Source organism: Primulina tabacum, chromosome 3, assembly GCF_025594145.1.
Source record: "Primulina tabacum isolate GXHZ01 chromosome 3, ASM2559414v2, whole genome shotgun sequence".
Taxonomy (NCBI): domain Eukaryota; kingdom Viridiplantae; phylum Streptophyta; class Magnoliopsida; order Lamiales; family Gesneriaceae; genus Primulina; species Primulina tabacum.
In genome coordinates, this window is record NC_134552.1 from 43,336,961 (window position 1) to 43,351,739 (window position 14,779).

The 14,779-nt window shown below is 39.1% G+C and overlaps 1 protein-coding gene across 1 annotated transcript in view; it reads left to right on the forward strand.

Annotated features, from left to right (window-relative positions):
* The window catches only part of LOC142538732 (uncharacterized), a 76,781-nt gene that overhangs the window by 12,395 nt on the left and 49,607 nt on the right, over positions 1-14,779 (forward strand). The window contains exon 2 of the mRNA XM_075644029.1: positions 7,970-8,435. Within this exon, the coding sequence (XP_075500144.1) occupies positions 7,970-8,435 (466 nt within the window). The remainder of the gene's footprint in view (positions 1-7,969; positions 8,436-14,779) is intronic.

Below are 14,779 nucleotides of genomic sequence, written 5' to 3' on the forward strand. Positions count from 1 at the left end.
TGGGTTGTATATTGATATTTTACTCCTCAATAATGTCATTGCCAGATTGAGGGTTGACAGCTTCGAATTCAAGACTTCGACTTCTTCAGATCGACAAAAGAAAGGTATAAATCAATGTTAAACTGGGAAGATACGATTCGAGTCAGAGATACCTTGAGTTTTCCAAAACCACATACTTTATTGTATTTGCATTGATATTTGCAATTCATGAAATTGATATGCTTAGTCTATTGATTTATAGCAAAGCATGTATTGAGTCTATGGCAGATGTGCCATGTATTTGGCAGAGGTGCCAAGTCACTGGACATTTTGTTTATATCGATGTTTCTTAGGAGTAGATCGACTCCTATTGTAGAGATTCGATATAGAAGGCCAAGGTCTGGGAATAAGAACGTACAACCATCTAGCTGGGAAGAGTAGGTGGGAGACTGTTGTGTTCTTATTCAACCGGGATCCCTAGATAAGAGTCAAGTCAGAGACTAAGAGTCAAAGAGTTTGATTTACAGTTTTATATCGATTCATGTTGATCAGATTATTATACATGCTATTAATAATTGTTCTATGCTTTTATATATGTTTATATGATTGCTTGTATAAGTTGTTTATACGAGGAATATATTTCTCACAAGAGTTATCCGGCTGCTGTTGTGTTTGTATGTGTGCATGACAACAGGTGGGACATGATCAGGGTCGAGAAGAGAATAGAAGATCGAGATTAGAGTGGAGATTCGGACGTAAATGTAGAGTTGGTTTTCAACACTTGAGATGTAGTTGTTGAACCTTAGTTTGTTATGACTTTCTTTTGTACAAGACTTGTACTTTGGATCTTGCTGTAAATATTTAACTTGATCTTCTAATGTGAATGAGATGGGACCTATTTCATTATAGAAAATTGTACACTTGTTTATAAAGTGTTCAACATTTAAAAACAAATTTTATGACCCAATTTATTTAATTGTTCCTAATTAATCCTAATGATGATTAAGAAGATGAGTTAGCGTTCGGGTCCCCACATCGGGTGGTATCAGAGCTGTAGCTGTATGTTCCTTAGACTGACTTAGAAGCGAGTGAGCGGGGTAGATTGAGTTTTCTTTCCTGCTTTGTAAATGTTACCATGTTTTACTGCTTTGAAAATACAGGTTTACCTGATTATCTGATTTGATTGGAAACGTGTATTATTGAAAGAATGAATCAGAACCGATTCTTTATAAGAGGTGTGATGATCAGAGGAGGACTGAAACAGATTTGTTATATTTGGTGACTAACCATTTTGATAATCAGATATGCATCCTCGAAGAATCCCAGAACAGGGTAGTACTTCCACTAATCCGATGGATGTTACAGCGACACCCATGGAAACACTGCTGAAGAGATTTCAGTCGTTCAAACCGCCGACTTTGAATGACACTGAGAATAATGTTGACTGTGAGAGTTGGATAGATGATATTGAGATGTTGATTGATTCCCTTGATTACACAGATGAACGAAGAGTTAGACTGATTGGGCATCAATTGCATTATGTTGCAAAGAATTGGTGGCTCACGACCAAGAGAGCGTTGGAGCATCGAGGTACAGTTATTACTTGGAAGATCTTTAAGACAGAATTCTATCAACGATTCTTCCCAGTATCGTACAGAAAAGACAAGGGTGCAGAATTTGCTAATCTGAGACAGGGTCAACTAAACATAGAAGAATATGTGGCCAAATTCTCTACCTTGTTACGTTTTGCTCCACATGTGGCTGAGAGTGATGAAGATGTTGCTGATCAGTTCATTAATGGGCTGAATCCTGAGATCTTTACACTGGTAAATGCAGGGAGACCGAATAATTTTGCTGATGCCCTGAACAGAGCCAAAGGAGCAGAAGCGGACCTGATTATGCAGAAAGGAGCTTCGTATGTTGCTCCAGCACCGAAACAGCAATCTTCCACTCTGTTCCACCAACCCCCTCCCAGATTTGATAGTGGTGGTAGCAGCAGTGGGAAGAAAGATCATTTGAAAGCCCCAGGAAGACAATTTAAGAAGTCTGGTAGTAGTTCATCTAGCTCCAGTGGTTCACTACAGAGCCAGAGTTATACCGGGGTCTATTGCAGAACTTGTGGAGGAAGACATTCCACAGAGCAATGCCAAGGAGTATTTGGTAGTTGCAATATCTATCGACAGCAAGGACATTTTGCCAGAGTCTGTCCACAGTGAAGTTCTCAACGATCCCAGGGAGCTGAATCATCTGGATCAGTGGCTAAGGCTGATAGACGATCATCTATTGTTCACTCTTTGCAGCCATCACCTACTACTCAGTCACAGCCGAGGCCAGGAGGAAGTCAGACTGTTGGCCAGCCTCCGAGACAGCAGGCCAGAGTATTTGCTTTGACTGAAGAACACGCACAGAAAACACCTGATGACGTTGTTGCAGGTACATGTTCTCTTTGTGGTTACTCTGCTTATGTTTTTATTGATACGGGTGCATCCCATACTTTTATATCTAAGCTATTTGCATTGATACATGATTTTCCTGTTGAGTCATTATCTGCTGTAGTATTCGTCTCTTTACCTTTGGGGAGAGGTTTTATATCAGTGAAACCTGTTAAACGTTGTATACTGCAGTATGATGGGAATGATATTGAGTTAGATTGTATTGTACTCAGTTTGTCTGATTTTGACTGCATTATCGGTATTGATATGCTGACAAAGTACAGAGCTACCGTAGATTGTTTCCAGAAGATTCTGAGATTCAGACCTGGAATGGCTGATGAATGGAATTTTTACGGTAAGGGTTCTAGAGCTAGAATTCCTTTGATATCTGTGTTGTCTATGACTCGATTATTACAAAAAGGAGCAGAGGGATTCCTTGTGTATTCAGTAGATGTACTGAAATGGAGCCCATCATTGGCCGATTTGCCTAGTGGTATGTGAGTTTGCTGATGTCTTTGCAAATGAGATTCCGGGTTTGCCTCCAATCCGAGAAATAGACTTCAGTATTAAATTGATATCAGGTACTGTTCCTATTTCAAAAACTCTATACAGAATGGCACCAATTGAACTGAAAGAGTTGAAAGAGCAGCTAGAAGATTTACTGGCCAAGGGTTACATCAGATCGAGTGTTTGTCCTTGGGGTGCTCCAGTACTGTTTGTTAGAAAGAAATACGGTTCAATGAGACTCTGCATTGACTATCGGCAACTGAACAAGGCTACGATAAAGAATAAATATCCTTTGCCTCGTATTGATGATTTATTTGATCAGTTGCAGGGTTCTTCTGTTTAGTCCAAGATCGATCTGAGATCTGGATATCATCAGCTGAGAGTCAGAGATTCCGATATATCGAAAACAGCTTTCAGAACCAGTTATAGCCACTATGAATTTATAGTCATGCCGTTTGGTTTAACAAATGCTCCAGCTGTATTTATGGGTTTGATAAACCCTATATTTCAGAGGTATCTTTATTGATGATATTCTGATTTTTTCAAAGAATTTGAATGATCATGCTGAGCATTTGAGAACTGTATTGAAGATTCTGAGAACTGAGAAATTGTATGCTAAGTTGTCTAAATGTGAGTTTTGGTTGAAGCAAGTGACATTTTTGGTACATATTATATCTGGAGATGGTATTTCTGTTGATCCTAGCAAAGTTGAGGCTGTGATCAGTTGGCCTAGACCGACATCAGTGCCAGAGATACGCATTTTTATCGGTTTAGCAGGATACTATCGTCGATTTATTAAGGAGTTTTCTAGTATTGCAAAGCCGATTCCTCCGTTGACTCAAAAGAATGCCCCATTTGTTTGGTCAGAAGCGTGTGAATCCAGTTTTCTGGAATTGAAGAAGAGATTGACCAGTGTTCCGGTGTTGACGATTCCGTCAAGTACTGGTGATTTTGTTGTTTATTGTGATGCTTCTCACAGAGGATTGGGTTGTGTTTTGATGCATCGAGGACATGTTATTGCCTATGCCTCGAGACAATTGAAACCACATGAGACTCGCTATCCGATTCATGATCTTGAATTGGCTGCCATCGTATTTGCATTGAAGATTTGGCGACACTACCTATACGGTGAGAAATTTGAAATTTATTCTGATCACAAGAGTTTGAAATATCCATTTTCACAGTCAGAACTGAATATGAGACAACGTAGATGGCTTGATTTATTGAAAGATTTTGATTGTGAAATCAAATATTATCCTGGAAAATCGAATGCAGCAGCTGATGCACTGAGTCGAAAGGTATGTCCTTTATCCTTATCGACGATTAATGTTTCGAATTTGATTGAAGATTGCTGTTTTTCTGGATTAGTATTTGAGACAGATTGTCAACTCTGTGATTGTATGCCATTCAAGTTGAACCATAGTTGATTTTTCGAATTAAAGAAGCAAGAAAGTTGATCAGAATGTTCCGAACTCGATTATGATGGTCAGATCAGGGCATCAATCAGAATATCAGGTTCGTGATGATGTGTTATATGTGAATAATCGACTTGTTTTGCCAGATGTTTCAGATTTGAAACAGCAGATTTTGACAGAAGCGCACTGTAGTAGTTTGAGTATTCATCCTAGTGGCAAAAAAATGTATAATGATATGAAGAAACAGTTTTGGTGGAAACAGATGAAATCAGACATTGCGGAGTTTGTATCCAAATGTTTGAATTGCCAACATGTTAAAGCTTAAAGAAAGAAACCAGGAGGTCTGTTACAAAGCTTATCTATTCCAGAATGGAAATGGGATCACATTTCCATGGATTTTGTGACGAAGCTACCACGATCCTCCAGAGGTTGTGATGCGATTTGGGTCATTATTGACAGATTAACCAAATCAGCATGTTTTATTCCGTACAGAATGACGTATAGACATGACCAGATGGCAGAGATTTATGTCAGAGAAGTGGTCAGATTGCATGGTGTGCCTAAGTCCATTGTATCAGATCGTGATCCTCGATTTACTTCTCACTTTTGGCACAGTTTGCAACAAGTTCTAGGTACGAAATTAAATTTGAGTACTGCATATCATCTTCAGACAGACGGAGAGTCAGAGCAGACTATCCAGACATTAGAGGATATGCTTAGAGCTGTAGTGCTAGACTTTGGCACTAGTTGGCAAGATTCTTTGCCACTTTGTGAATTTTCGTACAACAACAGGCATCAGACGAGTATAGAGATGGCTCCGTTTGAAGCGTTGTACGGCAAGAAGTGCAGATCCCCTCTCTATTGGGATGAAATATTTGAGGTACCTGAACTTGGACCTGATATGATTCGAGATATGACTAAGAAAGTGAAACTGGTTCAGCAGAGAATGAAGACAGCTCAAGATAGACATGCCAAATATGCAGATATTCGACGTCGACCGTTAGAGTTTGAGCAAGGAGACATAGTATTTTTGAATATTTCTCCTTTCAGAGGCATTGTCAGATTTGGCAAGAAAGGGAAATTATCTCCTCGTTATATCGGTCCGTATGAGATTCTCGAGAAGATAGGTACTCGTGCCTATCGACTTGCTATTCCGCCTTCTTTATCTGGGATACATGACGTCTTTCATGTGTCTATGCTGCGGAAATATCTTCCTGATGCTTCTCATGTTCTTCAGCCAGATGAGGCAGAACTTGATGAAACTCTGAGTTATTTTGAGAAACCGATCCAGATTCTAGATCGTAAAGAAAAGCAGCTCAGAACGAAGACTATTCCACTTGTGAAAGTTCAATGGAGTCGTCATGACATTGAAGAATCTACTTGGGAAACTGAATCTGATATGAGACAGAAATTTTCAGAGTTATTTCATTGATGTGAGTCTTATTATTTAGCTTCTGTTATATCTCTTTCTTGTATGTGATTTGATTGTCTGTAATTTCGGGGACGAAATCAGATCTTAGAGGAGGAGAATTGTAATGCCAGAGATTTTATTCTTTTAATCTGAGATTATTAATTGATGAATTGATGGGATTATAGAAGGACCACTTCAAGACCAGATTTGGAAAGGCATGAGTATTGTATTGTTGAAATCCAGTAGGTACCGAGCACATGCGCGGCAGAGATGCGCGCATATGCACGAGTACTAAGTGCCGAGGCAGAAGACCTCGCGCATATGCGCGAGAAGAGACGCGCATATGCGCGAGCATGTGAATTGCAGAAGTGCCGAGACAGTAGGTCTAGCGCATATGCGCGAAGACGGAACGCGCATATGCGCGGGCAGATAGAATGTGTTGTGCCAAGACAGTAGGTCTCGCGCATATGCGAGAAGACAGAGCGCGCATATGCGCGAGCACTGAAGTATGAAATTGTGACACTTGTCTTGCCATGCATTGGGACATGTTTAAGCCTCCTTCAAAATTCATTTTCCCTTCAGAAATTCAGAAGAAATAAACCGAGAGTCCTTGGAAAAGAAGTCCTCAAGCTTTTCAAATACTAGAATTGTGATTTTACGAGATCCGTCCGTCAGAATTTCAATCCGAGTTTGGTACCGTGCTTCTCTCAACAAGAGCTTCAAGAATATGTGAGTTTTCTTATTTTTTAGCATGTTTTGAAAATATGATATTGAAGGAATCATGATATGATTGTTATAATGTGTTCCTGAGATTGTTCTAATTGTATAATCGAAATCAGATTGAAGAACGGATACCGTATGAAATTGTTATCATTTTCAGATTGGATTTGATTGAGATTATACTGATTTTTAGAATATCAGATTGTGTTTGTTATCGATTGATTATGAATTGCTGAGATTGGTATCTGTTGATATTGTATTGTTGGGTATATCGAGATTGTTCCGTTATGTCGTCGAAAGTTGATTAGATTGAGAATTCTTGTGTTGGGTTGTATATTGATATTGTACTCCTCAATAATGTCATTGCCAGATTGAGTGTGACAGCTTCGAATTCAAGACTTCGACTTCGTCAGATCGACAAAAGAAAGGTATAAATCAATGTTAAACCGGGAAGATACAACTCGAGTAAGAGATAGCTTGAGTTTCCCAAAACCACATACTTTATTGTAATTGCATTGATATTTGCAATTCATGAGATTGATATGCTTAGTCTATTGATTTATAGCAAATCATGTATTGAGTCTATGGCAAATGTGCCATGTCTTTGGCAGAGGTGCCAAGTCACTGGACATTTGGTTTATATCGATGTTGCTTAGGAGTAGATCGACTCCTATTGTAGAGATTCGATATAGAAGGCCAAGGTCTGGGAATAAGAACGTACAACCATTTAGCTGGGAAGAGTAGGTGGGAGACTGTTGCGTTCTTATTCAACCGGGATCCCTAGATAAGAGTCGAGTCAGAGACTAAGAGTCAAAGAGTTTGAGTTACAGTTTTATATCGATTCATGTTGTTCAGATTATGATACATGCTATTGATAACTGTTCTATGCTTTTATATATGTTTATATGATTGCATGTATACGTTGTTTATATCGGGAATATATATCTCACCGGAGTTATCCGGCAGTTGTTGTGTTTGTATGTGTGCATGACAACAGGTGGGACATGATCAGGGTCGAGAAGAGAATAGAAGATCGAGATTAGAGTGGAGATTCGGACGTAGATATAGAGTTGGTTTTCAACACTTGAGATGTAGTTGTTGAACCTTAGTTTGTTATGACTTTCTTTTGTACAAGACTTGTAATTTGGATCTTGTTGTAGATATTTAACTTGATCTTGTAATGTGAATGAGATGATACCTATTTCATTATAAAAAATTGTACACTTGTTTATAAAGTGTTCTACATTTCAAAAAAAAAGTTTATGACCTAATTTATTTAATTGTTCACAATTAATCCTAATGATGATTAAAAAGATGAGTTAACATCCGGGTCCCCACATTTCAATTGTATTTTAAGTGTTTCAACCTCCATCTAAATATTTAACTGATCCTACAATGTATTTATTTTTAAATATTTAATATGATAAATGAATATGTATAATTTTTTTTTGGGATTGCTGATGGCATTATGTATAGAAAGAGAGAATCATTAGAATAATCATCAGTTGGACGCGGGCTCTCCCTAAAACCTCGAAAAACCAACATTCTCCGGACAGAGAGCTGCAAAGTGTATATTTTATTATCAATTCGCCGAAGCCAAGAAACCAAAGCGTCATGTTCATCGATTCAAGCAAATCTTACCCCAAAGTACCATCTTTTGTTCCGATTGAGTACTTTCAATTCTCCCATTAGCAATTTCGGTCCCCGAATTAGGATTCTAGTGTATAATACTATTCACATTCACATTAATGGGACCTGTCATATCAGAAGTTCGGTAGTTGACTTCAGATCGTTTACTCGTCCTCATTTCGGGTTTGGGCATTTGGGTCTACGCTCTTTGCGGGTTTCGAGTGGCGGAGATGGTGGTGGGTCTGGGGGCTCTGGCTATGGAAGCTCTGGTAATGGAGGTGGCAGCAGTGGTGGCCATGATGGTGGTGGCGGTAGTCAAAGTGGCTGGTCATTTGTTTCATGGTAAATATTTATTAATTTATTGAGTTTTTGTTTTTGTTTTCCTCCATTTCTCTGTTATGGACCTATGGTTATGACCTTTTTTTTTCCGTAAATTGGATTGAATATGACTATAGAATTCTCTATTTAATGCATTACCAAGCCTGAAAATGAGAAGTGGAAAATGTAAATGAGAACATGTTTTTTGCAGTTCAAAGAACATTTATATCATGCAAGTATGCAAAGTCTTCAAAAGACCATGTCATGCCACTAACACAAGCTTCACACCCTTTTTAGTTTAAATATGAAGACCACATTTTTCTTGCATATTGCTTGAGTCCTTAGATTGTTCAAGAAGTTTTAAAAAGTTTACTCGAATACTTGTTAGAATGCTCAGCATTATATTGTGAATTCATGTTTGAATAAATCTTATCCTATCAAATTCTGTCCCACTTATGGTGGGGACATTGTAAACGTATGGGTGGAGAAATTTTCTCATCTCAAAAATCGTGTTCTCTGACTAATTTGTGGTTTCTTGTCAAAATTTTGTACTTTCTCATTCATAATGTCACGCCCCGAGCCCGTGTTCAGTCGACACCACTTTTTCAACCACACAATTGAAACAACATGCCTCGTAGTATAATATAAACCAAAACCAGTTTTGTACTCACAATCAATTATAAAATTGTCTTTACAACATGAATTCCTAAAATGATAAAAAATTATGCGGAATCGTTTACAACGAAAACTGAAATAAAAATTAAAATGAACATAAACTCAATTAACTCTTTATTTTCATCCATCACCACCCCCAAAACTGCTCTAGTTCCTCTATCTAATCTTTGGACTTATCTGGGAGGGAGAGAAGGAGGTGAACCATATGGTCATCACCCAGCAAGCAGGAGCCGTTTGACCACATACATACAAATACATGATTTTCAAAAATACAACATATCCTGCATAACATAATTCTTATGACACATCATCAGCATAAACATATGCATAACTTGGCTTAGGCATTGAGTGTAATGCCCGAGATTTTGATTCTGTTAATCTGAAATTATTGATTTTGAATTGATATGATTATAGCCGGGCCATTCCGAGATCAGATTGGACAAAGTATAGGAATTAAAAAGAAGAAGAGAAGAGTTGGGCCGAAAGTTCTGCGCCCGGACAGAAGTTTTTGTCCGCCCGAGCGCCACATGATAAAAGAGGAGGGCCGAAGGTTTTGCGCCCCGGCGGAAGTTTTTGTCCGCCCTAGCGCGATTGTCTATTATGCGAGGGCCGAACGTTTCGCGCCCGGGCCGAAATTTATGTCCGCCCGAGCGCCAACCAAGATTGAAGAAAGGTTTGACATGTTGCCTTAACATGCATTAGGATATATATATATATATATATAAGTTCCTTCTTCAGATTTGGAAGGAAACGAAGAAAAAAGAAATCGAGAATATATCAGAAATCCTTACGCCTTTATATTTCAATCCGCCCGTTAGATTTTGAATCCGACTTCAGTACTGTGTTCGTATCGACGCAGGCTACAACTGGACGTAAGTTTCCTTAAGTTTTGATATGTCTTGAAATTATGATATTATCAGAATCGGATATGATTCATATATGATGTTCTTGACATGTTAGACATCGAATAATCGAAACCGGATTAAAGAACGGATACCGTATGGAATTGTCATGATTTTCTGAGTTGATTTGATTAAGATTGATATCAGATTGGTATTGTTATTGATTATGAGTTGGGATAATTGATATCTGTTGATATTGTATTGACGGGGATATTCAGATTGTTCCGTTATGCCGTTGATTTTGAGTTAGATTTAGATTGATCAGATTCGGTATTGATTTGAGCAGTATATTGATATTATACTTCTTGATATTGTCATTGCCAGATTGAGTATTGACAGACTTCGAATTCGAGACTTCGACAGAATCAGATTTACAGAAAGAAAGGTATAAGTCAATGTGGTACCGGGAGAACGACTCGAGTAGGATATACTTGAATTTCCGTAAATCACATACTTATTGTTATTATGTGTATTGATTTGAATTGGTATGCTTGCTCTATTGATTTATAGAAAGCATGTATTAGACAAGTATTAGACGAGTGATCTTGTGACATAAGTGTCAATAGTGATGGAATCGTCACTGGCACATTGCACATTGTCACAAGATAGTGAGTTGGCGATAGTGCCAAAGTCGGTGACGGATAGGTCAAGACACCAGATGTTTAGTTATATCGAAGTGGATAGAATTGGAGTTTCTTCTATTACTGATATTCGATATGGAATACCAACGTCTGGAAACCGGGATCCCTAGACTAGGAATGAGTCTAGTCTGAGACGTAGAGTCACGAGTCTGATTGACAGTTTTATATTGATTATGTTTTCAGATTTGATACATATTACTGATATTTGTTACATGCTTTTACATTGTTTATATGATTGCATGTTTCATTGATTTATACTGGGATTTTATTCTCACCGGAGTTATTCGGCTGTTGTCGTGTTTGTATGTGTGCATGACAACAGGTGGGACATGATCAGGGTCGAGGAGATGATGAGTGATCGTGATTAGAGTGGAGACTACGGACTTTGACGTTGCTATAGATAGGATTCAACATTTGACATTTAGTTGTTGAACCTTAGTTTGAGTTTGATGCTTGTTGTACAAGACTTGTACTTTTATGCTGATATGTATATTAGATTGAATTCCATTACATTTCGCATTTAAAAAAAAATATTAGACCCTGTTTATTATAATGAATTGAATTTTCCCAATGATGATTAAGAATATAATTAGCGTCCGGGTCCCCACATTGAGATTCCTCTAATTTCCATGGTTTACTGATATTAGTCCCTAATTTTTATTCCTCTAAGAGAACGAGGCCATATAACTGTTACAATCACATTATCTAAGAGCCATAAAAATATCTCATATTGGGATTCCCATGCAGCCCATGCAGCCACACAATGTTGTCCATATATAGAGTAGCCAACTTGACAACATTTTAATTCTTGTGGACGGGCAGGAAATGTATAGATTTTGTGAGCTATCTACGATTACCCATTTTTGTTCATGACTTGGCCTTGAATTTAGTAATCTCACCACTAATTCCATGGAAATATGTTCTCTTTTCCATTTTAGGATTTCTAAAGGTTGTAGTAATCCTACAGATTGTTGGTGCTCTGTTTTGATGACAGACTTGGCATTTAGAGACAAACTCTGCCACTTCCCTCTTCATTCTGTTCCACCAAAAATTCTTCTTAAGGTCTCTGTACATTTTTGTGCGCTTTTTTCATTACCTCTCGGTGAAGGTTATTGTTGTCGGGTACACATAACCGTCACTTCATCCATATGACTCCCATGTCGTCGATCTTAAGATCTTGAGACTTTCCTCCTTTGACTTGCTGTGTAAGCTTTGTCAGCACAGGATCTCAATCCCGATTCAACTTGACGGTCTTTCGCAGACATGGCTGATCAGAGAGTGAAGTCACTTTACTCATAATTTTCCGACTGAGAGCATCGGCTATTCTGTTGGCTTTACCCGGATGGTAGCTTATGGCTAAGTCATAGTCCTCCAAAAGTTCTATTCACCATATTTGAATCATATTTAGTTCTTTTTGGGTGAAAAAATACTTGAGGCTGTGGTGGTCTGTGAAGATTTCACACTTGGCACCACAAAGGTAGTGCTTCCAAATTTTTAAGGTAAAGACAACTGCCGCTAGCTCGAGATCGTGAGTAGGGTAGTTCCGCTCATGCGGTTTCAGCTGCCTTGATGCATAGGCAATCACTCTTCCTTCTTGCATGATTACGCATCCCACACCTTCCTTCGACGCATCACTATAGATGTTGGCTGAAAACGTTTCTCACAACTTTCACCCCGGATGAATTTGAAATTCTTCTGTATGAGTTTTGTCAGTGGTATGGCTATCGAAGAGAAACCTTTCCACAAGCTTCCGTAATAGCCTGCTAATCCAAGAAAGCTCCTAATTTCAGTGGCATTCTTAAACCTCGGCCAATCTAGAAACACCTCCACTTTCTTTGGATCCACTGATACTCCTGCTTCAGAATCACAGTGTCCTAAAAAAGATACACTCTTTTAGCCAGAAATCACATTTCTTGTACTTGGCATAGAGCTTCTTTTCCCTTAATGTTTGCAAGCAAGGTGGAGGTGCTATTCGTGATCTCTCTCGCTGGGAGAATAGACGGGAATGTTATCGATGAACACCACTATGGACTGATCCATGAATGGCTTGAACACAATATTCATTAGGTGCATGAATTTTGCTAGCGCGTTCGTTAGGGCAAAAGACATTTTATTGAACTCATAATGACCATACTTTGCTCAAAAGGCTGTTTTGGGAATGTCTTCGGCTCTGACCTTTAATTGGTGGTAGCCCTTCCTCAAGGAAAATACTGCAGCTCCTTTAAGATTATCAAACAGATCGTCTATCCTGGGAAGGAGGTACTTGTTCTTGATTGTGATCTTTTTTAGTTCTCTGTAATCAATGCACAATCTCATACTCCCGTTATTTTTCTTTACAAATAGCACTGGAGTTCCTAATGAGGACACACACTTGGTCGAACTTGTTTTTTGTCTGGCAATACTTGGAGTTGTTCCTTTAGCTCCTTGAGTTAAGCTGGTGTCATTCTATAAGGTGCCTTTGAAATTTGTGTAGCATTGGGAACAAGATTGATTTCGAACTCAACCTTGCGGTCCGGGACTATCCCAGGTTCTTTTTGAAAAACATTCGAAAATTCTCGTAGTATCGAGATGTCTTTCAGCTTGAGCTCAACTTCTTCTTTCACTTCATTGATCATTGCAAGATAGATTTGTTTTCCACATTTCAGGGCTCTACATGTTTGGGAAGCGAGAAGGAATGGCTTCTGTCTCTTGGACTTGTCATGGTACACGATTTCTTCTTGGTTCGGGGTTTGAGTCTGACACTCTTTCCTTTACAGTCTACCATTGCATTATTTCTTGCTTACCAATCCATTAGTAGTATGTTGTCGAAGTTGACCAGAGCTAGTTGTATAATGTTGACAGTCGACACTAAAAGTTTGGTTGCCGATATTGATCTACAGCCCCTATGAATTTCATAAGTTTCAATGGCTTTACTCGTAGGTGTGGCTATTCGAAAGGCTCAATTTGTTTCTCGGGCTTACATCCTAATTTTTTAACAAATCTCTTAGATATAAAAGAAAGCATAGCACCACAGTTAAACAACAAGCAGACTTTCTGAATTAGGATGGTACCTGACACAACGTGGTTGGCGTATTCTGCCTCTTCTTTCGTCATATCAAACACCTTGTTATTTTGTTTGTTCTCCTTTGGTTTGTTGGGGTTTGCCCCTGCATTTATCCCGGTTCCATTGTTGGGCCCACTTGCTTGGTTTGCGGCGTTCAGACACTCTGCAATTCAGTGTCTTTTTTTCCCATATCCGAAGCATACTCTGCTTCATCTTCGAAATTCTCCAGTGTGTCGGAAATGACGTGTTGGGCATGGCTCGAGTCTTTGATAGATCGCATCAGACGAATGCCCTATAAATTGTCCGCTAGATTGGTTGGGTTTTTTAAACTTCTGTCCACTCTGATAAGACTGACCGATAAGATGATGTTTGTTCTTGTTTTCCCCTCTCTTCGGCGTATTTTGGTTTTAACTCGAATAGCTACGCTCATCAGATCTACAAAATTCTCTGGCTGGTAGACTGCCAAAGGACAATTGGATTCGGCTGTTCAATCCCTAGAAGCGATGCAATATCAAGGCTCAATCTGCCATGATCGTCAGGGCATTGAACTAGGGGGTGTATTCCACAAATGACATGTTGGGGTTGTGGAAATTTTCAAAATCACTCAATTATGTAATTTGACCTCGGCTGGATAGTATGTCTTCAGGAAAGCATCTTGAAAGTGCTGTCATGTGAGACTGGTCAAGCAGCGGTCATGGCTGGCGAGATTGCTTCCCACCACTTCTCTGCTTTGTCTTTTAAGAAAGACACTATCACATCCACTTTAAGTGCCTCAGGAACCTCTAGCAGTCGCAGCTGAGTTTCTATACTATTCAGTCAGCTCTAGCTGACTTCGGAATCGGCCCCTTGAATGTTGGGCACCCATTCTTGCGGAGGGATTCATAGTGGAATTTGATCCCATTTGGCAGTGGGGGTGGAGGTGGCTGATTGGTGTTAGTGTTTACCAACACTTGCAATGTCGTTGCCACTATAGCGTCTATGGCCATCAAATCCACTTGGTTAAGGCTGAACTCTGACGGTGGTCCATTCCATTCTTCATTTTTACGATTATTGTTGTTCGCGTAACGTGGGCTACGGTTTTGTCTCGGTGGTCTGTTGGCCATTTCA